Source organism: Ranitomeya imitator, chromosome 6, assembly GCF_032444005.1.
Source record: "Ranitomeya imitator isolate aRanImi1 chromosome 6, aRanImi1.pri, whole genome shotgun sequence".
NCBI lineage: Eukaryota > Metazoa > Chordata > Amphibia > Anura > Dendrobatidae > Ranitomeya > Ranitomeya imitator.
In genome coordinates, this window is record NC_091287.1 from 476,094,660 (window position 1) to 476,117,523 (window position 22,864).

Genomic DNA, 22,864 nt, shown 5'->3' on the forward strand with positions numbered 1-22,864 from the left:
ACTGACAGCTGGGCGCCATTACACAGTGCTGTAATCCAGGGTTATTCCTGCATGATGGTCCACACCTGCACTGCCACGGTGTGGCGCAGCTAGAGGTCTGCAGTGTCTTGTCCATTATCTTTATGTTCCTAATGCAAATGTTTTTTTCTTTAGGGTCAAAATGGACAGAAAAAATACCAGATCAGCTTAAAGAGCAGTTCTGGGCCCATCAGCGTGCTGCTGATCAATAAAGATTCCAGTGCCTCAAAGCCCGTGGCTTTCCCTGTCCCCCCTCCCGATGACATTACACAGCCGCAGGTCCAGGCGGACGCATCCAGTGCGCTGAAACCGTCCACACAGGATAAACCTCAGCAGACGGCGGAGGACCCAAGTAAGGACTCACAGGAAGCTCGGACGAGTGAGTCACTTTATGTATAGTTCTTGTAAATGGCTAGGATGGGAATAATCTGTTCCCAACTTGTCTATTTAGTAGCAGTACCTGTATGTCGTGCTCCCATCACCCCCATATTCTCATTTTTATTTCCTGGCGTGTAAGTGACTGAGCACGATAGTAGTACAATGCCACTGCTGCCGACCTGCGCTCACCTCCGCTGTCAGCACAGCACTATAATCATCACGCTGCTGTGTTCTGGGCACCGACTCGGCTCTGCTCTGGATATAATGCCTCATTCAGAGGTCTGTAAGGCAGGAACTGAGGAGACTTAAAGCCGCAATGCTCCTGTGGGTAGTATGCTAATTATGTAAATTGTCTCTTCAGAGAGGAAGAGAACTAGAACTCTAGTGCCACCTATTGGAAGGCTTTAAGTCTCCTCATCTCTGCATGTATAACATGTCATTCTCCGCAAGGAGAAACGATACTTCTTGGATCCCGGTCAGATGCCTCTCACTCAGCCAAACCAGATCTCACACTTTGCGCTGATGAGCGGCAGTACCTCGAAACACCATGTCTGCAAATTGAGATTCTGGTTTGGCTATTATCCTAAGTCATGTGACAAGGCTCGGTAAAGGGTCAACATTGACTTGTAGGATTGCTACCTTCCAATAGGTGGCACTAGAGTTCTAGCTCTTCCTCTCTGAAGAGACAATTTGCATAATTAGCATATAAATCTCTGAAATATGTGAATCAGTCGGAACCTCTGGCGGAAGATTCCCTATAATGAGGCAGATGGAGTCACTGTGGACGCCGTCTGGCCTATGATCCGACAGTGTTCGTCTTTTTACGATTGCATAAAAGTGCCGTTGGTCACAGTTTTGTGCACTTCTGAAAGAAAGGACACCACTGAACAGAGGCCAGACGGAGTCCAGAGTAATTCTGCTGCTTGACTGTAGTGAATGGATCCCTCCGGGGTTTCATCTGGATCACGTCACCCAGAGGTTTAGATGGAAACCCCTATGTAAGTGCTCAGTGTAGATCTAAATGTGTTCCCAATAAAAGCTTCAACTCAATCCACAAAAAAAAGCAAGTCCCCACTCAGGTCTGTCATCTGTTAACAGAAATAGAGGGGGCTTCCACGTTACTGGTAGCACAAAGGCTCTGGAAAAGCGGCTAAGCAGTACTGTACAGGCACATATGGGGTATTTCCACATTCAGCAGAAATTGTGGGACAAATTTTTGGTGCTAAAACAAAATTTTGGTGGTAAAAATGTATTTTTTCTTCACTGCCCAATGGTATAAAATTTTCTGACCCGCCCGTGGCGTCTACATGCTCTCTGCACCTAGATGCATTCATTGAGAGGTATAGTTTGTAAAATGGGTCTTTTATGGGGGTAGTCTACTGTTTAGGCAAATCAGGGGCTCTGCCAATGTGACATAGCAACTGCAAACCATAACAGACCAGACCGCTGTACATAAGCCCCTGACGCCGGTGGCAGCAGCTTATAGGCGAACAATGGGGTGACAGATTCCCTTTAAGGGCATAAAAATTAAGTTTGAAATTTTTTTTCCAAATTCACGATTTTGCTCCACAAGTCATATCGAACAAATTTTATCACTATCACAAAGTCCCATATGTCACGAAAAAACAACCTCTGAATGAGTGGGATCCGTGGAAGCGTTCCAGAGTTATTACCCCATAAAGTGACAGTGGTCAGAATTGTAAAATGTGGTCTGGTCAGGAAGGTAAAATACAGGCTTTGGGGTTATAGGAATCTCACCAGTTTTTCTGCTATAACCTACGGCCGCCACATTTCAGCCCTGACATATAGCATTCTATAATGCTGCACATATGACACAAATCGCCATGTAAGACAAAATAAAGAGATCTTTTATTCTACTCACCTACAGGGCCAAAAGTTTATTTTTAAAAAGGTGCATACAATACAATAACCTGATTTCCGGAATAATCTAGTGATGAGCCCTTCCCGTAGCGGTGGTACTGGAGACATTATATTTGTGCGGTGTCTCTGCTCCTCCTGATTTGTTTTTTCTCCTGCTCCTCAGATGATGGGCACAAGAACACGACTACGGGCACCTTCTGTGAACCGCCGGACTCCTTCCTGTACCCTCCCCTCTCAGACTTGGCCACAACCACTGCCAGCTCCAGTGACTTCCTTCCATTGGATGTGAATAATTTCCTTAAGACCAATACATTTGACATGACAAAGCTGGACGATACAGAAGGTAAGGGGCCAGGGGTGTGTTACCATTCAGCTTGTACAGGATGAAAGATTTGTCTCGCATTTTCCAAAAAGATCAATGTTTAAAAAGACTGAAAGTTGCGATAATACTCTCCTCACTGATGCCCTGCTGTCCACGCTCCTTCCTTGGTCCTCACTGTGCCAGGCTTTCCTGGGCCATCTTCATATGTAGGAAATACTGCTCAGGCAGTGACAGGCTGCAGCGGTGACCCATCTTATACAGTGATTGGAAATGCCTGTTAAATTGATCATTGGCTGAGGCGAGTCCCCGCTACTGATTGCCGGGAATCCCAGTAAGTGATGGAGCGGTAGTGGTGAGGGATTGGTCAAAATGGGTATCTGTCACCCCCTCTGCTTGCTTTTTTTTTATTTTACAGTTTAGATGTATGTGTACTAAAATGTCCAAATTTTTTTTTTTTAGGTCAGATAAATGGAGACTTAATTGATGAGTTAATGTCTTCTGATGGTATGTATTACCTTCCGCAATTCGTAATGAATCTGCATTGTATGAAGTGTAAGCACATACCAGTGTAACTATTAACCCCTTCTCAACTGATGTACTTTCACGTCATCAGCCGTGTCCCTGCCTTTGATGTGGACTCGCATGCGTATTTTTCCCCACACTTGATATCCAATTTAATGAGTCATCAAGTGCCTCTAACAGCTGTGGGTGGATCTCCAATCCACCCATGGTTAACTAGTTAAATGCCGCTGTTGATCACTGACTGTGGCAATTGGCACGAGCAGTCCAGAAACTCGCCCGGAACTCTGCTGAAGACCGCCCCTCTGTATATGTCTGCACGGTCCTCCTGTGAATGCTGCAGCTCTGCTATGTATAGCACAGGGGATAAGACAATCGCAGCATCAAGTCTCCTAAGGCGGATATTAAAGGGAATCTGTCTCCACATTTGGGCTATAGACTGCTGAGGAGAGTGATACCTGTGTGTCACGTATCAGGTGCCTGGTTGTTGAGAAATCTTTTATCGCTTTATATAAATGACCTCTTCCAGGCTCGGGGGAGGACGCTGCCTGGAGAACTCTGCCCCCAGAGATTATTTTACATGAAGGGGAGTTACCAGTGTGATGTGTGATGGCCGCTCTCTGCTCTCCTGATCTCACTGCAGAGCTGTGTGTGATTATACCTGACAGCTGCTGGGTTGTAACATTACAGCAGAGCTGAGAGAGAAGCAAAAAATGTATTTGTAAGAAGACAAAGTTACTTTCTCCTGTTTTGTGTTGGTTACTTGTCTCACACTGGTAACTCCCCTTCATGTAATAAATAATCTCTGGGGGCAGAGTTATCTCCAGGCAGCGTCCTCCCCAGAGCCTGGAAGAGGTCATTTATATCGAGTGATAAAAAATGATTTATCAACAACAAGGCATTGGATATGAGAGACACAGGCATCATTTAGATAGGTCAAATATTGAGACAGATTCCCTTTTAAATTATTTAAAAATATTCAAAAAAAACTCCCGCCATTAAAAATAAAACAATTTAAAAAATACAGAAATGTCAGATCAGAATACAAAATAAATTACTCTGATCGTAAACAGCGTAACGATAAGGCTATGTGCACACGTCAGGATTTTCTGCAGAATTTTCCTGAACAAAACTGGACTTTTTCTGCAGGAAATTCGCATGCTTTTTTTTTTCCCGGGGCTTTCCCAATGCAATTTAATAGCTGTAAAAACGCGAAAAATCCACCAAATTTATGAACATTCTGCGGTTTTTTTTTTTTTTGTGCGATGTGTTTTTTTCGCGGAAAAAAAAACCGCAACATATGCACAAAAATTGCAGAATGCATCATAAATGATGGGATGCCGATGCATGCGTTTTTTTAAGCGTTTTTATAGCAAAAAAACCCGCAAAAAATCCTGAACGTGTGCACATAGCCGAAAAGTCAAAACTCCAGAATTTCTGCGGTTCTTTTTTGGCCAGCCCAGCAATGCAATAAAAGGCAATCAAAACATTGTATTTGCCCTAATCTTTCATTAAAATGTCTTTCTCCCAATGTGTTTAGAGACCTGTCAGACAAAGGGATCAGGGTGGGCAGAAGATGGCCCTGATCAGCCTGCCGAGGAACAGCAGGCCCGATTCATTATTAAATTTGCTCCTGTGCTCTGAGTTTTTAGGTTCTTGCTCCTTTTCTTTTTTAGGATTGCACCATACTCCTCTTTCCATTTCTTTGTTATAGTTTTTTTTTCCCCACATTTTCCAAACGTTTCTGATTAATAATTTGCGACTTTGTGTCTATAGACTTGTCACAAATATACTCCAGCCCCCCTTCCCTCAGTGCTTTTATATACACCAGAATTTTTAAACCATTTGCAAAATGTATATATATTTTTTTTTCACCAGAGCTGTAAAAGAGAGTGCGCAAAATTTATAAGCCACATGTTTTTAAGAATTTTGGCAAAAAAAAAAGTCAACAAAAACCACAAGAAAAATGATTTAAAGAGAACCTATCACAAAAAAAACCAAATGCTTCTACTCTGCAGATATGGGGTTAATCTGCAGGTTAATAGCGTTATTAACCTTCACTGCACTGGCAGTTGGCCAAAAGCTGCAGGGAGAAAATTAACTTTATTCTCCCCAGCAGTGTTCCGGTTTCAGTCATGGGGGCAGCATCGGCGCAGGCTCAGTCACTGCTCGGAGAATACAGGGTAACGTCTGAAACTGTCCTGGCCCCAATGCTAAGCTGCTGTCAGTCAGAAAGGGGGGCGGAAACCGGAACGCTGCCGGGAGGGGTGAAAGTTAATTTTCTCCCTGCAGCGTTCAGCTAAGTGCAGGCGCCTTCAAGTTAATTACCCCATATCTGCAGGCTGTGTTTTTTCTGGTGACAGGTTCCCTTTTACAAGGGGTATTCAGCCTCTGTATGTTGTCCTGTCACATTGATTAATATTTCCTAGTACAGTATTCCTTGTGACTATCATCTTTTTTTTTTTCTCACCAGTTTTTCCACTTCTGCGACTTTCTCCAACCCCCGGGGATGACTACAATTTTAACCTAGATGACAGTGAAGGAGTCTGTGATCTGTTCGACGTGCAGATACTAAATTATTAGGTTTATTCCCTACTTTCTGGACTTCTGTCTACCTCCATCTGCCTTAAAATTAGCGCCAATTTATTTTTTCTCACCTGGTTTTATATTTTTAATTTTTTTTTTTTTTATGGTTTGTACAGTGAAGTAGATGTTATAAATGTGTCACCTGTTCTTATTGTTGGACTTGTTTGTACAAGAAAAGTCTGTTTTTTTTTTTTGTTTTTTTTCTGAACGAAACCGCTCATCATATTGCTTCTAAAGCCGTGAAATCTGCTGAATTGAGGCTTTAAGAAAATGGGAGTTACATCTAACTTGTGAGTAGAGATGCTCACCATTAGGTCACGCTCAGTATGTGGTCAGTATTTTACTTCAGTATTTGTAAGCCAAAACCAGGAGTGGGTGATAAATACAGAAGTGGGGCATATGTTTCCATTATACTTTTCCTGATTGCTCCACTCCTGGTATTGGCTTACAAATACTGAAGTAAAATACTGACCCCATACTGAACGTGTGAATGTGGCCTTAGCAGGGTCTCGGAAAGAAATGAACATTTGATTTGACTTCTATATGTATGTATCCAGAATAGTTTTTCCAGTCCTGGAGCAGGTCAGTGCTGTTCGGCCGTGGACAGGAGCAGCGTGAGTTCCTTACCCTCAGGTATCCCAGACTCTCAGGCATCCCAGACTCTCCAGGCCAGCGAATCAAACACCGCAGCAGAACCCTGAAGTTTGGGAAATTCGCATTGCTCCTGTTCATGGCCATCAAGTATTTTCTGTACCGAGCGGCTGCATTTTTAGGCCAGAACATTGTTCATGCAATGCAAAAGTGTATGACCTTTTTTTTTTATTTTTTTTCCAGTCATTCCTATATCAATACTCCAAATAATGGCGTATATGCTGCCCCATCCCCATGCGTCCGCTGCCCCGTCTCCCTGACCCATCCCCATGCGTCCGCTGCCCGTCTCTAACCCATCCCCATGCGTCCGCTGCCCGTCTCTAACCCATCCCCATGTGCCCGTCTCCCTGACCCATCCCCATGCGTCCGATGCCGTCTCCCTGACCCATCCCCATGCGTCCGCTGCCCCGTCTGACCCATCCCCATGCGCCTGCTGACCCATCCCCATGCGTCCGCTGCCCGTCTCTGACCCATCCCCATGTGCCCGTCTCCCTGACCCATCCCCATGCGCCCACTGCCCCGTCTCCCTGACCCATCCCCATGCGCCCGCTGCCCCGTCTCGCTGACCCAACCCGTGTGCTTGCTGCCTGGTCTTCATGCTGGTCTCCTCTTGATTTACGGCACGGTAACATAAATGGAGTGTATATATATTCTTTTTTGCCAATAGACTTAAGGTATTTTCTAAAATGCTGACTTACCTGTGCTCTTCCAAGTAAAAATTTTGTTTCCAAAATTCTGCTCCTACCTTCAGGACCTAGAAATCATATTCTACTAATGCTGCATCTGCTTTCATAGTAGTCAGCAGGTGTTGAGTGACAAGAGCGTGACTTGTTAGTCTACTAAATAATTGATCTAGCCATAGGATAGGTGATCACTATGAGAACAGCGCCCCCATCTGATCAACAGCATTCTGCCCCAGTGGTTGTCAGATATAAGCAGTGCCCTGAGCACTGCTTCCATGGCCGGTGCTGACCCGGCAGGGGCCACATACAGTGTACATTGCTTATCTGGCAGCAGAGCAGATTTTCGCTGATCAGTGTTGGACCAGTTTCATATGGATGACCTGTGCGATGGAGAGGTGGTCAAGGCCAATATTGGCAAGATATCACTGATGACCATGTCAGGGTGGTCCAGAAGTGAACCCTTGTGAGCAGGATTCTGGTCTGCAGCCATGTGTGATCCGAGTACAGGAGGAGGCTTACTAGACTCCAGACACGTGACCAGAATACAGACAATAAAATGCAACTGATATTTTATTTTTCTACTTTGAAATTCCTTACATTTTTTTTGTATACAATTTTTTTGAAAAAGCTGTGAGAATCTGTATTTTTTTTGTTTTCTCCATGAGAAATAATAACAAGGACAGGTCATCGACAAGGTGGCTGGGGATCATTTCACTATAGGATGGGGTTGTTTTTTTTATTATTAAAACGGCCACAAATAAAAATAAAGGTTCTAATCCCCTGAGGGTGATGGAGCGCTGACACCAAGGTGGTAGCCGCAGTCAGGTTGTGCTCGGGGGGCATGGCACCGTTGCTGCGCAGTTATGCTACTTATACACTGTGGCCACTGATGCCGGAGAGAAGTGACAATTACAACCTCAGCGGAGAACAGCTAGTAATGGTCAGGGACGGGCTTTGTGCCAGATGTCTCACTATCTTTTTTTCTTTCCTATTAATAAACACCCAAGGAACACAAACCGTTCTACCCGATGGGGTCTATATGTTCCATTTACTGTATGACTGATCTGTTTAATGCATGAATACAGTTTTTCCTAATGTGAACTGAGCCTAGCCATCTTATCTAACGATTTTATTGTGAAAAAAAAGTGATATCGTGCTGAATATATGCTGCGCCTGGTCTAGACACGCAGACAATCCCTGCTCAGCCAGTCCTGACCGTACCCAGTGATTGGACCATGAAGAGACTGGCGGGGACCCGTGAACATGTCCTATTTGTGTGAATCCACTCCTCCCTCTTTGCCAAAATATTAACAATTGTGCACAAAGTCTTCTGCAGGTTCCTGTATTGAAAAGTGAGATCCTTCCCATAGTGACTGAGCAGCCGGTCGCTGACCTGAGGACCCCCGCAATACTGCTAATGTTCTGGTTTACTAAGGTGTAGGGGGGGCAAGCTCTAACTTCTGAAGTTTGGGGAAAATGTGAATCAGACATGTTGGATGTCAGTGACTGCCAAAGCAATTCATGTTTGTTGGCTATAATATCCCAATCGGATCGCTGGCATATTCTGTCATTGGAAGCCATGTGTGAACACCATCCGCTAAGCCCTACTGTAGGCATAACTGTACTGCCCAAAACCTATATTCCATTTCTCAATCATCCCACCTAAGTCCATATTTACTGAACAAAAAAAATACAGAAGACATGTATTCTCAGTGCACAGAAAGGGTTTTTTTTATAGTCTCCCATTCACCTCTGTATACCACTTGTGATGAGCAGACATGTGCGGATAAGGTGTTATGCGAGGATGCTTGTGTCCGAATTGAGTATTTTTTGCATGCTAAAAAAAGTTCCAGTCAACGTGGCTGTTAGACAGCTGCAACACATGCAGGGATTGACTAACAAACAGGCGATCTCTGTATATGATGTGACTGTCAACACAGCCGCGAGACATGGAGCCGTGGAGATTCATGCTTTTTTTTTTTCGAAAACGCTCAGATTAGGACACCAGCATGCTCGCTTTTCACTATATACAACATATCGAGGCCAAAAGGACACTTGCAGCCTCAGTTTATCAAACTGTATAGGAAAGTACAGCAAATTACAACTTCTTATACAGAGGGTTACTGCAAAGAAGAGTCTATAGTGTGGCCTCCATGGCGTCCAACCAGATTGGCCGCTGTCACATATATACTTTGTAGACATATACGCCCAACCGTAACTAAGCGTTTCATCCATGTCCTAAATGCACGGCAGCATACATCGTCCATCAGAAGGAAAATGCATTTAGAGCACAAAGCCGTTCTGGACTGTATTCACACCTGCCCGATGGTCGTCTCCGATCACGCAGCCTGTGCCATTACAAGGGCGGCATGTTTATTGCACGTGGTCTTGTATCACACAGCCCGAATTGATTTCTTAGATGTAACCATTACACACAGTGCACTTTGTGCCAAGCCTTTTTATTTTGCTGACATGATGAATAATCACTGCCACGTCTCCCGCCTGAGTACATCAAGTGCCTTGTAGTTACTAGCACTTTCTCCAGGTCAGTCCTTTGATCGGTTGTGTAAAGTACATGGATCTATCTGTAGTAACGTCCCATCGTCCTTGTTGTGTAACCACTTTTTGTTTTGTGTTTTTGTACGTTATGTTTTTAATAAAATGTACATACATCCACTTAGTCCCTGTGTGCATTTTACTGCATGCTGCATAGAAAAACGGACGTCCATCACAGATTGGAAAACAGGTCTGTGGCGGTCTCTAGGTCAACGGGGGCTGCTGGAGCGGGTCGGGAAATCTAGAAAAGAAAACAGGATAAATTAGATCTGCAGTCCCTCTTCTAAGTCACATGGTTTCTGTACCAGACTTCTCAAGACGGGCACATCGGCTCTAGATGAAGTTGGCGTAAATCAATTCACAGGATCTGGTCCAGTGGTCACATCGCTAGTCTGTGGGTTGTAGACAAGAGTCCTGCAAACTAGCTCTTGGCTGGTACTGCAGTGCGCAGGCGCTGGAAAGGTCAGAGAGGCCCGGCGCCTGCACACTGCAGTACTTTGCTCTGCCCTCAACAGGGCAGACAAAGTACGCCTGTGCCGGAGCCGCGGCGTGAAGACCAGAAGAGGAACTCAATGTAAGTATGAAAGTCAGAACGAGGTTCTCAGACTTACACTGAGAGCTTGTGACCGTTACCTTTGAGTCTGGCCCGATGGCGGCACAGGCCCGGAGCGAAGCCGGGAAGAGCTTAAGACGGCGGCTGGTGAGTATAATATTAGGGTCAGGAAGCTTAAATAGCACTACTCCAGTACTGAAATTAAAAAAAAAAAAATGCTGAAGTGGTGCTTTAATTACAAAGCAAAATGTATTATTTATGGTCAGAGTAGGATGCATTCATATATTAGTCCTGTTCCCCCACTACCGCCAATAAGACCTTTTATCACCCTAAGGCTAGGTTCACGTTGCGTTAGTGGGTATCCGCTAACGGAATCCGTTACATAGCGCCACTAACACAATGTAACGGATCCGTTAGCGCACCCATTGACCGCAATGTATGTAACGCATCCCTAACGCATGCCATTTTTGGCATGCGTTAGCGATGTTCCGTTATTTTGTGACGGACCTCCAGCGCTGTATGCAGCGTTTTTGGGTCCGTTCTCTGCGCTAGCGCGATCGCTAAACGCATTCCCTTTTTGGACATTGCGTTAACACAGTCCGTTAGCGTATGCGCTGAACGGATTGCACTAACGTAATGTGAACCCAGCCTAAGTTATGCAATGACAGTGAAGAAAAAAAAAAAAATCTATCCCTAAAAGGCATAACATGAAAAAATCTGATCTGGAAATAATCTATAATAAAGACTCCCAACAAAACTAGTCATAATCGCATCAATAATGTCTGCTGGTAACAGACACTGTCGGAAGAATCATACAAGAGAAAAAGCACAGGGCTACAAAATCTGAGATTATATCCACAAGAAGCAGAAAATGACAAGATGAAGTAAACTGAAAGGAGACACGGCGCCCTCTAAGGAGTCAGTGCCCGCACACTAGACCCCGGCAGAATGGCCATACAGTTTAATGGCCTCACATAGTGCTCGATACAATATAATGGCCCACATAGTGCTTTCCATACAGTATAATGGCCCCACATAGTGCTCCATACAGTATAATGGCCTTTCAGAGTGCTCCATACAGTAGAATGGCAGCAAAAGTGCTTCATACAGTATAATGGCCCTACATAGTGCTTTCCATACAGTATGATGTCACCACATAGTGCTCCATACAGTATAATGGCCCCACATAGTGCTTTCCATACAGTATAATGGCCTCACAGAGTGCTCCATACAGTATAATGGCCCCACAGAGTGCTCCATACAGTATAATGGCCCCACATAATGCTCTATACAGTATAATGGCCTGAGTGCTCCATACAGTATAATGGCCCCACATAGTGCTTTCCATACAGTATAATGGCCTCAGAGTGCTCCATACAGTATAATGGCCCCACATAGTGCTTTCCATACAGTATAATGGCCCCACATAGTGCTTTCCATACAGTATAATGGCCTCACAGAGTGCTCCATACAGTATAATGGCCTCAGAGTGCTCCATACAGTATAATGGCCCCACATAATGCTTTATACAGTATAATGGCCTCACAGAGTGCTCCATACAGTATAATGGCCCCACATAGTGCCCTATACAGTATAATGGCCTCACAGAGTGCTCTATACAGTATAATGGCCCCACATAGTGCTTTTCATATAGTATAATGGCCTCACATGGTCACTTTGATGGGCATTAGATATACGTGTTTGCTATGTCAGTTTACAGTGACATAGAGCTGAGTCAGTGTGCTCAGAGCACAACAACGTGATTATTTCTCTGCTATGCTCTGAGCACAGAGGTGAGCAGCCTTGTATTGTACTACTGTCAGACTGCAATCACTGCTCCCTGCAGCCAATACGAACCACATCCCGAACCTCTGCTCCCTGCATCTCCTGTCACCGCTAAGCTCATGCTAAGCACTGACCGGTGACAGGGGGAAAGTGCTGCGGGCTTCACAAAAATGGCACAGATCTCCTCCCGCAACTATGACTTGGACAGGCCAAGGGGCGAGCCCAGGTCACAGCAGTAGGCAGCCACAGTGTAGGAGATTCTGTTGGACAGTCACGCAGACTCCTATGTACAGATGTTGCAATTTTTGAGGTGTATAGGTGTCATTACACACCTGCAAATGCAAATGGCAGCCCCCAGTGACTGCAGAAAATGTAAAAAAAAAAAAAAAAAGTTAAGACAGTGAATTTAATTTTGCATTAACAATAATTGATTATATAATCAATTATTAATACAAAAATAAAAGTTGCGGCACTTTCCCTTTAATGAATCGGGCCATGGTCTGTACCCTAATGTCTTGTACTCACTGACCTGACATTTCTTTGATTCTGCTGCAGCCATCTTCTTTATCTGGGCCACATTTTTGTGCAGCTTGGTAAAAGCCTGGTTTACTTTGCTGATTTTGTCACTTGTTGCAGCATTGATCTTTAAATGTAAAAAAGAAAAAAGTGTGAAGAATACAGACTCGGAGGAGCATATAACATCAGGGTAACCTGGTCCACGCTCACAACTCACCTTCTTCAGGTTGGACATTACAGGCTTTGCTTTATTTTTGGCTTTCACACTCTTCGTGTTGGCAATGTGAAATACATTCTTTTGCTTCTGCCCTTTTCCTTTGCTTTTGGCCATTGCTGGATGCGTTCTGATCTGTTATACTGAAAAAAAAAATAAAATTAAATCTCTTGTTGTGTCCTAAGATTTTGTGCAACTCAGTCAAGATATATGAAGACACAAAAGAGCATAGTAGAACCAAAAACACTCAGTTTAAAAAAAAAAAAATCACAGTAATCCGCAAGTGCTAGTAAAAAGATGTAAAAAACAGGGTATTTGGTTGATACGTTTTTTGCAAAAAATCTATACTAAGCTGCTCCACCAAACGTCAAGGTATACCCATATCAGAGCAGTCCTAACTGATGTATGCTGTTGTGAATTCTGTTGTCAAGCTCCCTCCTGTGGTCATGAATGGTACTTCGGCTGGTTCTGTCCATGGGCTTCCTCTGTTGGTTGTGAGTGGGGCTGCGGCTTCTGAGTTTCCTTCCACAGGTGACGAGGTTAATTCGTTAGCTGGCTGCTCTATTTAACTCCACCTAGATCATTGCTCCATGCCACCTGTCAATGTTCCAGTATTGGTCTAGTTCACTCCTGGATCGTTCTTGTGACCTGTCTTCCCAGCAGAAGCTAAGTTCCTGCTTGTTTTTCTTTAGTTTGCTATTTTTCTGTCCAGCTTGCTATTTTGATTTTTGTCTTGCTTGCTGGAAGCTCTGGGACGCAGAGGGAGCGCCTCCGCACCGTGAGTCGGTGCGGAGGGTCTTTTGCGCCCTCTGCGTGGTCTTTTTGTAGTTTTTTGTGCTGACCGCAAAGTTACCTTTCCTATCCTCAGTCTGTTCAGTAAGTCGGGCCTCACTTTGCTAAATCTATTTCATCTCTGTGTTTGTATTTTCATCTTTACTCACAGTCATTATATGTGGGGGGGGGCTGCCTTTTCCTTTGGGGAATTTCTCTGAGGCAAGGTAGGCTTATTTTTCTATCTTCAGGGCTAGCTAGTTCCTTAGGCTGTGTCGAGTTGCATAGGGAGCGTTAGGAGCAATCCACGGCTATTTCTAGTGTGTGTGATAGGATTAGGGATTGCGGTCATCAGAGTTCCCACGTCTCAGAGCTCGTCCTATATTATTTGTAACTATCAGGTCATTCCGTGTGCTCTTAATCACCAGGTCCATTATTGTCCTTACCACCAGGTCATAACAGTATGCAATCCCTATCTGATGTATTTAAAAACCTGATCATCTGTATATTACCTGTGTGAACAGGGTTCAGAAAGGAAATGTCTATGTGGACATGCTGAGTGGAACAGCTTTTGTGCAGATAGCCCAAGAGGAGAGGTGGGTAACTCCCAAGTCTTGTTTTTTTACATCTTTTTACTAGCACTTGCAGATTACTGTGATTTTTTAAAACTGTTTTTGGTTATACTGTGCTCTTTTGCGTCTTCAAGTTTCTTGGTGGTGTGTGAGCATGTTCCTACAGACTTGTTCACTGTGCGGAGTAGCCCATGTGTTCCTGTTTCCAGTCAAGATATAGTGAGGGTACGTCCCTGTTATGATGATCAGAAAACATTAAGAAATAAATGCATGTGTCCATAGAAAAACGCTTAAGCTAAATAACCATCAGAGTTTTGTGCTACAGAGAAGTGTTCTCCTTCATCCATATCATTCACTGGGCAGATCTAAGTGATTTTCTCACTGTGATTAACCCCTTACGTCACATGCTGGATTATTGACTTTTATGTGGGTTCAGGAACTGAGCCCACATCTTTACTTCTGGATGATGGCTGTGATATTCAGCCATCATCTGCCCCTAACAGGCTGTTAAACTGTTAAATGCCGCTGTCAATCTCTAAATGCAGCATGGGGAGCGTAACATTCTATGTGCCCATCTGCACTCATGGGGTGCCAATGGGTTACCGTGATGGCCAGAGGTTTGAGGAAGACTCCTGTGCCTGATGCTGGTGCTCCCGTGTACGTCAACTTCTGTCTGGTGTTTATAGGAGTTTGTGATATTTGCTATATACAGCAGTATCCTGGTATTGCTGAATGTAATCCAAGGGATCAAATGATCATAGATACAGAATACAGTGAAAAGTATAAAAAAATATATATAAAAGTTGAAATCATCTGACTTTTCCACCATTAAAAATAAAGAAATACAAAAAACTGTTACATTTGTAATAAGTTAGATCTAGTAAAATATGGACATGGAGATAGAGGGAAAGTAAGCAAGTGGGAAGGTAGATGTAAAGGATTGCACTTGGTTTGAACAGTCATACTTTGCTCACAGAGTTGGATTTCTTAAAGGGAACCTGTCACCCCCAAAATGGAAGATGAGCTGCGGCGACAGGCATCAGGGGCTTATCTACAGCATTCTGAAATGCTGTAGATAAGCCCCCGATGTTTCCTGAAAGATGAGAAAAAGAACTAGCATCCGGTGCTGAGCGCCAATCATGGACTTCTGCTGGAATCCGTTTTACAGTAAGGAGGATCCAAGAAGTATCGTTTCTCCTTGCGGAGACTGACATGTTAAGCATGCTGAGATGAGGAGACTTAAAGCTGCAATGCTCCTCTGGGAAATATGCAAATTGTCTCTTCAGAGAGGAAGAGGACTAGAACTCTAGTGAAAGATTTCCAGCTCCAAAGTTCGGGTTCCCATTGACTTCTATGGGATTCAGGTTCTAGTGCCCGAACCAAACTTTGAGCGATAGTTTGGTGGAACCTGAGGAACCCAAACTTCCAGAGATGGCGTCATCTACTATATAATTGTCTAAGGGTCACTTCCGTCTGTCTGTCACGGTTATTCATTCGCTGATTGGTCTCGGCAGCTGCCTGTCATAGCTGCCGCGACCAATCAGCGACGGCCACAGTCTGGAAAAAAATGGCCGCTCTTTCCTCCCCACAGTCAGTGCCCGGCGTCCGCATACTCCCCTCCGGTCAGCGCTCACACAGGGTTAATGGCAGCGTTGACCGCGGTGTAACGCACTCGCTGCTGCTATTAACCCTGTGTGACCACCTTTTTACTATTCATGCTGCCTATTCAGCATGAATAGTAAAAATATCTAATGTTAAAAATAATTTAAAAAAATAAAAAACGGTTACATACTCACCCTCCGGTGGCCCCCAGGATCAGGAACCGGCCTTTTCCACTCCGCACGACGTCCCGGTGACCGCTGCATGCATTGCGGTCTCACGAGACCGCTACGTCATCATCGCGCGAGACCGCAATGCACTCTTGGGACCGGACGGCGCGCCAAGCATCGGGAACCGGCCGCTTCGATAAAGAGGCTCCAGGAGGTGAGTATGTAACAAATTTTTATTTTAATTCTTTTTTTTTAACAGGGATATGGTGCATACTACGTGACTGTGCTGTATACTACGTGACTGGGCAATATACTACGTGGCTCTGTGCTGTATACTGCGTGGCTCTGCGTGGCTGGGCAATATACTACGTGGCTCTGTGCTGTATACTGCGTGGCTCTGCGTGGCTGGGCAATATACTACGTGGCTCTGTGCTGTATACTGCGTGGCTCTGCGTGGCTGGGCAATATACTGCGTGGCTGGGCAATATACTGTTTGGCTGGGCAATATACTACGTGGCTGGGCAATATACTACGTGGCTCTGTGCTGTATACTATGTGGCTCTGTGCGTGGCTGGGCAATATACTGCGTGGCTGGGCAATATACTGCGTGGCTCTGCTGTATACTACGAGGCTCTGCTGTATACTACGAGGCTCTGCTGTATACTACGAGGCTCTGTGCGTGGCTGGGCAATATACTGCGTGGCTGGGCAATATACTACGTGGCTGGGCAATACACTGTATACTACGTGGCTCTGTGCGTGGCTGGGCAATATACTGCGTGGCTGGGCAATATACTGCGTGGCTGGGCAATATACTGCGTGGCTCTGCTGTATACTACGAGGCTCTGCTGTATACTACGAGGCTCTGTGCGTGGCTGGGCAATATACTGCATGGCTGGGCAATATACTGCGTGGCTGGGCAATATACTACGTGGCTCTGTGCTGTATACTATGTGTCTCTGTGCGCGGCAGGGCAATATACTGCGTGGCTGGGCAATATACTGCGTGGCTGGGCTATATACTATGTCACTGGGCAATATACTACGTGGCTGGGCAATATACTGCGTGGCTGGGCAATATACTACGTGGCTGGGCAATATACTGCGTGGCTGGGCAATATACTGCGTGGCTCTGTGCTGTATACTACGTGGCTCTGTGCGTGACTGGGCAATATACTGCGTGGCTGGGCAATATACTGCGTGGCTCTGCTGTATACTACGTGGCTCTGTGCGTGGCTGGGCAATACACTGCGTGGCTGGGCAATATACTGCGTGGCTGGGCAATATACTGCGTGGCTGGGCAATATACTGCGTGGCTGGGCAATATACTGCGTGGCTCTGTGCGTGGCTGGGCAATATACTACGTGGCTGGGCTATATACTATGTCACTGGGCAATATACTACGTGGCTCTGTGCGTGGCTGGGCAATATACTATGTCACTGGGCAATATACTATGTCACTGGGCAATATACTGCGTGGCTGGGCAATATACTACGTGGCTGGGCAATACACTGTATACTACGTGGCTCTGTGCGTGGCTGGGCAATATACTACGTGGCTCTGTGCTGTATACTGCGTGGCTCTGCGTGGCTGGGCAATATACTACGTGGCTCTGTGCTGTATACTGCGTGGCTCTGCGTGGCTGGGCAATATACTGCGTGGCTGGGCAATATACTGTTTGGCTGGGCAATATACTACGTGGCTGGGCAATATACTACGTGGCTCTGTGCTGTATACTATGTGGCTCTGTGCGTGGCTGGGCAATATACTGCGTGGCTGGGCAATATACTGCGTGGCTCTGCTGTATACTACGAGGCTCTGCTGTATACTACGAGGCTCTGCTGTATACTACGAGGCTCTGTGCGTGGCTGGGCAATATACTGCGTGGCTGGGCAATATACTACGTAGCTGGGCAATACACTGTATACTGCGTGGCTGGGCAATATACTGCGTGGCTGGGCAATATACTGCGTGGCTGGGCAATATACTGCGTGGCTCTGCTGTATACTACGAGGCTCTGCTGTATACTACGAGGCTCTGTGCGTGGCTGGGCAATATACTGCGTGGCTGGGCAATATACTGCGTGGCTGGGCAATATACTACGTGGCTCTGTGCTGTATACTATGTGTCTCTGTGCGCGGCTGGGCAATATACTGCGTGGCTGGGCTATATACTATGTCACTGGGCAATATACTACGTGGCTGGGCAATATACTGCGTGGCTGGGCAATATACTACGTGGCTGGGCAATATACTGCGTGGCTGGGCAATATACTGCGTGGCTCTGTGCTGTATACTACGTGGCTCTGTGCGTGACTGGGCAATATACTGCGTGGCTGGGCAATATACTGCGTGGCTCTGCTGTATACTACGTGGCTCTGTGCGTGGCTGGGCAATACACTGCGTGGCTGGGCAATATACTGCGTGGCTGGGCAATATACTGCGTGGCTGGGCAATATACTGCGTGGCTGGGCAATATACTGCGTGGCTCTGTGCGTGGCTGGGCAATATACTACGTGGCTGGGCTATATACTATGTCACTGGGCAATATACTACGTGGCTCTGTGCGTGGCTGGGCAATATACTATGTCACTGGGCAATATACTATGTCACTGGGCAATATACTGCGTGGCTGGGCAATATACTACGTGGCTGGGCAATACACTGTATACTACGTGGCTCTGTGCGTGGCTGGGCAATATACTGCGTGGCTGGGCAATATACTGCGTGGCTCTGCTGTATACTACGAGGCTCTGCTGTATACTACGAGGCTCTGTGCGTGGCTGGGCAATATACTGCGTGGCTGGGCAATATACTGCGTGGCTGGGCAATATACTGCGTGGCTCTGTGCTGTATACTATGTGGCTCTGTGCGCGGCAGGGCAATATACTGCGTGGCTGGGCAATATACTGCGTGGCTGGGCTATATACTATGTCACTGGGCAATATACTACGTGGCTGGGCAATATACTGCGTGGCTGGGCAATATACTGCGTGGCTGGGCAATATACTGCGTGGCTGGGCAATATACTGCGTGGCTGGGCAATATACTGCGTGGCTCTGTGCTGTATACTACGTGGCTCTGTGCGTGGCTGGGCAATACACTGCGTGGCTGGGCAATATACTGCGTGGCTGGGCAATATACTGCGTGGTTGGGCAATATACTGCGTGGCTGGGCAATATACTGCGTGGCTCTGTGCGTGGCTGGGCAATATACTATGTCACTGGCTGGGCAATATACTACGTGGCTGGGCAATATACTACGTGGCTCTGTGCGTGGCTGGGCAATATACTGCGTGGCTGGGCAATATACTATGTCACTGGGCAATATACTATGTCACTGGGCAATATACTGCGTGGCTGGGCAATATACTATGTCACTGGGCAATATACTGCGTGGCTGGGCAATATACTGCGTGGCTGGGCAATATACTGCGTGGCTCTGTGCTGTATAATACGTGGCTCTGTGCGTGGCTGGGCAATATACTGCGTGGCTGGGCAATATACTGCGTGGCTCTGTGCTGTATACTACGTGGCTCTGTGCGTGGCTGGGCAATATACTGCGTGGCTGGGCAATATACTGCGTGGCTCTGTGCTGTATACTACGTGGCTCTGTGCGTGGCTGGGCAATATACTGCGTGGCTGGGCAATATACTGCGTGGCTGGGCAAGATACTACGTGGACATGCATATTCTAGAATACCCGATGCGTTAGAATCGGGCCACCATCTAGTCCCTAATAAGGGTATAACGGCTGCTAACTGGGGGATTTCTCAATACTGGTGAAGGGAACAGAATGAGACTGTGGTGCTAGTGCCGGACCCCAGGGCACTGAGGGCAGATGGGGGCATCGTTGTGTCACCACCAGTCTCCCAGTCATCAGGACAGACTGGCCGACAGTGATGAAACCAAGTAATTCCTGCCATATAGAAACCCCCAGAAACCTCAGGTCTTCTCTATGGCCCCCACACCTGTCACCTCCTACAGGGGCCGGGGACGAGTCCTGCATTATGTCCCTAATATAGAGGTGACCGGCTCCGGTATAGGACACATATTACAGAGCCAAAGACCCCACTGTGCAGAGCACCGTACCTTCCACAGCAGCAGCCCCACGTGTGCGATGTGACGTCATCAAGCCGCGACCAGGAAGCAGCACACACTGCGCACAGAAGACGCTCTGTATGCCGGCCGCGTCTCGCTCATTCCCGGAGGACTGCACCGCCCAGCTCCAGCAGCGCAGTCACACTGCAGGGGGCAGGATTATAGCAGCACTGAGCAGTCAGGGGTCCATGTCCTTCCGCTGTAACCATGGTGACAGTAAGAGCCCACGCCACAGTAATGGGGGGACCAAGATGTTCATTTTGTTTTGCTCTCTGCATTGCAGAGGACGTCACTGTAGACTCATGGGAAAACCGCACGCGTTTTACAGCAGTTTTGGCTGCATTTTATCAAAAAAGTAAAAATACCTTTCACCTGCAAAAAATAAAAGCATGCGGCTTCTGTGTGCCGTAATCCAGTTTAAGATGTTACTATTGAATTTACTGGAAAATGGGGGGAAAAACCCAACCTGGGTGATAATAAGAAAAGGACACAATTCCGCCGTTGTTTTTTTGAGTTTCAGTATTACACTGGCCATTATGTGGTTAAAAATGACCTGACGGCGTGACCTGTCGTGACCTGTCGCACCCATACTATTATGCCCATACTTATAAAAAATGTATATATGCCAAAGATCCAGTTTAGTCATTCTGCCTTTTTTGTTGTTACTGTAGGAATGCATTTTGTAGTCTAATTGACCAATATGGATGTTAAAGGGAAGCTGTCTCCAGAAAAAAATGCTGTAAACCTGCAGTTTCATAGCTTTGTATTCCTGGCCCTGACTGCGGAGCCCCAGTGCAGAAGGAGTCAGTCAGGGAGCGGTTACTGACGTATTCTCAGCAATGACCGGCGCTGCCTTCATGACTGAAACCGCGACCCCTGTCCATGACTGACAGCCGGCCTCAGAGCCAGCGTTAGGCCACCGTCACACTATCAGTATTTGGTCAGTATTTTACATCAGTATTTCTCAGCCAAAACCAGGAGTGGGTGATAAATACAGAAGTGGTGCATATGTTTCTATTATACTTTTCCTCTATTTGTTCCACTCCTGGTTTTGGCTTACAAATACTGATGTAAAATACTGACCAAATACTGCTAGTGTGACGGCAGTTTAGGCTAAGTTCACACTTGCATTGTGCAGTCCATTCAACACATCCGTTAAATGGACTGCACTAGTGCAAGTGCCGACGTTTGCACAGCGCTAGCGCAGATGGAGCATCTTCTAGCTCCATCTGTGCTAGCAGTGACGGACCCGGAAACGCTGCAGCCCGCGTCTCTGGTCCGTCACTCAATGATGGCACATCGCTAGCGCATGCCCATTGTGGGCGTGCACTAGCAATGCGTCCGCCATTGAAAGTAATGGCGGCATTAACGGACTACGTTACACCGCGTTATGCTGCGGTGTAATGTAGTCCGTTAAACGGGTCACACTAACGCAGTGTGAACCCAGCCTTAGTCAGGGCCGGGGGCACAGTTTCAGTCACAGGGGTGGTGCAGTCACTGCTCTCAGTATACAGAGCGGCGGCTGTAATCGAGCCTCCGGCACTTACTGACACTGGCTCTGCATTGGGACTGGCTGTCAGTCAGTCACAGTGGTGACAGAGCAGCGGCTTTAACGGCGCCTTCGGCCCTTACTGACACTGGCTCTGCATTGGGACTGTCAGTCAGTCACAGGGGTGGTGCAGTCATTGCTCTGAGTGTATACTGAGTGTATACTGAGTGTATACTGCTCTGAGGCTGTAACCAAGCCTCCGGCCCTTACTGACACTGGCTCTGCATTGGGACTGTCAGTCAGTCACAGGGGTGGTGCAGTCATTGCTCTGAGTATACAGAGTGGCAGCTGTAACCAAGCCTCCGGCCCTTACTGACACTTGCTCTGCATTGGGACTGGCTGTCAGTCAGTCACAGTGGTGGTGCAGTCACTGCTCTGAGTATACAGAGTGGCAGCTGTAACCGAGCCTCCGGCCCTTACTGACACTGGCTCGGCGTTGGGACTGGCTGTCAGTCATGGACAGGGGTTGCGGTTTCAGTCACAGCGGTGGTGCAATCACTGCTCTGAGTATACAGAGCAGCGGCTGTAACGGCGCCTCCGGCCCTTACTGACACTGGCTCTGCATTGGGACTGGCTGTCAGTCAGTCATAGTGGTGGTGCAGTCACTGCTGAGTATACAGAGCAGCGGCTTTAACGGCGCCTCCGGCCCTTACTGACACTGGCTCTGCATTGGGACTGTCAGTCAGTCACAGGGGTGGTGCAGTCATTGCTCTGAGTATACAGAGTGGCAGCTGTAACCAAGCCTCCGGCCCTTACTGACACTGGCTCTGTGTTGGGACTGGCTGTCAGTCAGTCACAGTGGTGGTGCAGTCACTGCTCTGAGTATACAGAGCGGCGGCTGTATCCGCGCCTCCGGCCCTTACTGACACTGGCTCTGCATTGGGACTGGTTGTCAGTCGGGGACGCAGTTACAGCCACCGATGTCTATACTCAGGGTGGTGACTGGAGCCGGAATGCTGCTGGGGAGAATAAAGTTAATTTCCCCTCCGCAGCATTCGGCTAAGTGCAGACCAGCATTATGACACTATTATTCCGCAGATTAACCCCATATCTGCAGGTTCATAGCATTTTTTTCTGCTGACAAATTTAGCACTCCTATTTATCTTGTGTATCACTATAGTTAAGCAGCTGCTCCAGTCAATGTCAGGAAGTGCAGCCATTACATGGAGAAATTTGCCATTTTAAAGTTACTTAAAGGGAAACTGTCATTAGAACCACTAAACCACTGCAGCGTGAAGCAGAGCCTATGGCAGGTGTGTTTTACAATGAAATGCTTCAGCATGTCAGAGAAAATGTAGTTTGAAATATAAGGGAATACAGGTAGAGACCTGACGAGTCCAGGTCGGCCCTCAGCTGCGTTCCTCTGCCATGTGTACATGGGGACCTTTCAGTCAATTGCAGTGTGGCAGGGCGAAACCGTCTGGGGGCCGCACCTGACATATAA

At 46.7% G+C, this 22,864-nt stretch overlaps 2 protein-coding genes across 3 annotated transcripts in view; one reads left to right on the forward strand and one right to left on the reverse strand.

The window, feature by feature from the left end:
• Nucleotides 1-9,714, forward strand: part of E2F5 (E2F transcription factor 5) — a 51,090-nt gene extending 41,376 nt beyond the window's left edge. Inside the window, exons 6-9 of one of the 2 annotated variants that reach the window (XM_069731551.1) lie at nt 154-397; nt 2,441-2,620; nt 3,059-3,103; nt 5,592-9,714. In XM_069731551.1, the coding sequence (XP_069587652.1) occupies nt 154-397; nt 2,441-2,620; nt 3,059-3,103; nt 5,592-5,701 (579 nt within the window). In that variant the 3' untranslated portion in view covers nt 5,702-9,714. The remainder of the gene's footprint in view (nt 1-153; nt 398-2,440; nt 2,621-3,058; nt 3,104-5,591) is intronic. The other variant, XM_069731552.1, reaches the window with a different exon arrangement.
• Nucleotides 9,479-20,021, reverse strand: RBIS (ribosomal biogenesis factor). Its single transcript, XM_069731553.1, has 4 exons — nt 19,863-20,021; nt 12,666-12,805; nt 12,462-12,575; nt 9,479-9,835 (listed from the first exon to the last, which is right to left on the reverse strand). Exons 2-4 carry the CDS (start codon nt 12,777-12,779, stop codon nt 9,767-9,769), a joined length of 297 nt encoding a protein of 98 aa, XP_069587654.1. The 5' UTR covers nt 12,780-12,805; nt 19,863-20,021; the 3' UTR covers nt 9,479-9,766.
• Between the last annotated feature and the right edge of the window lie 2,843 nt (nt 20,022-22,864).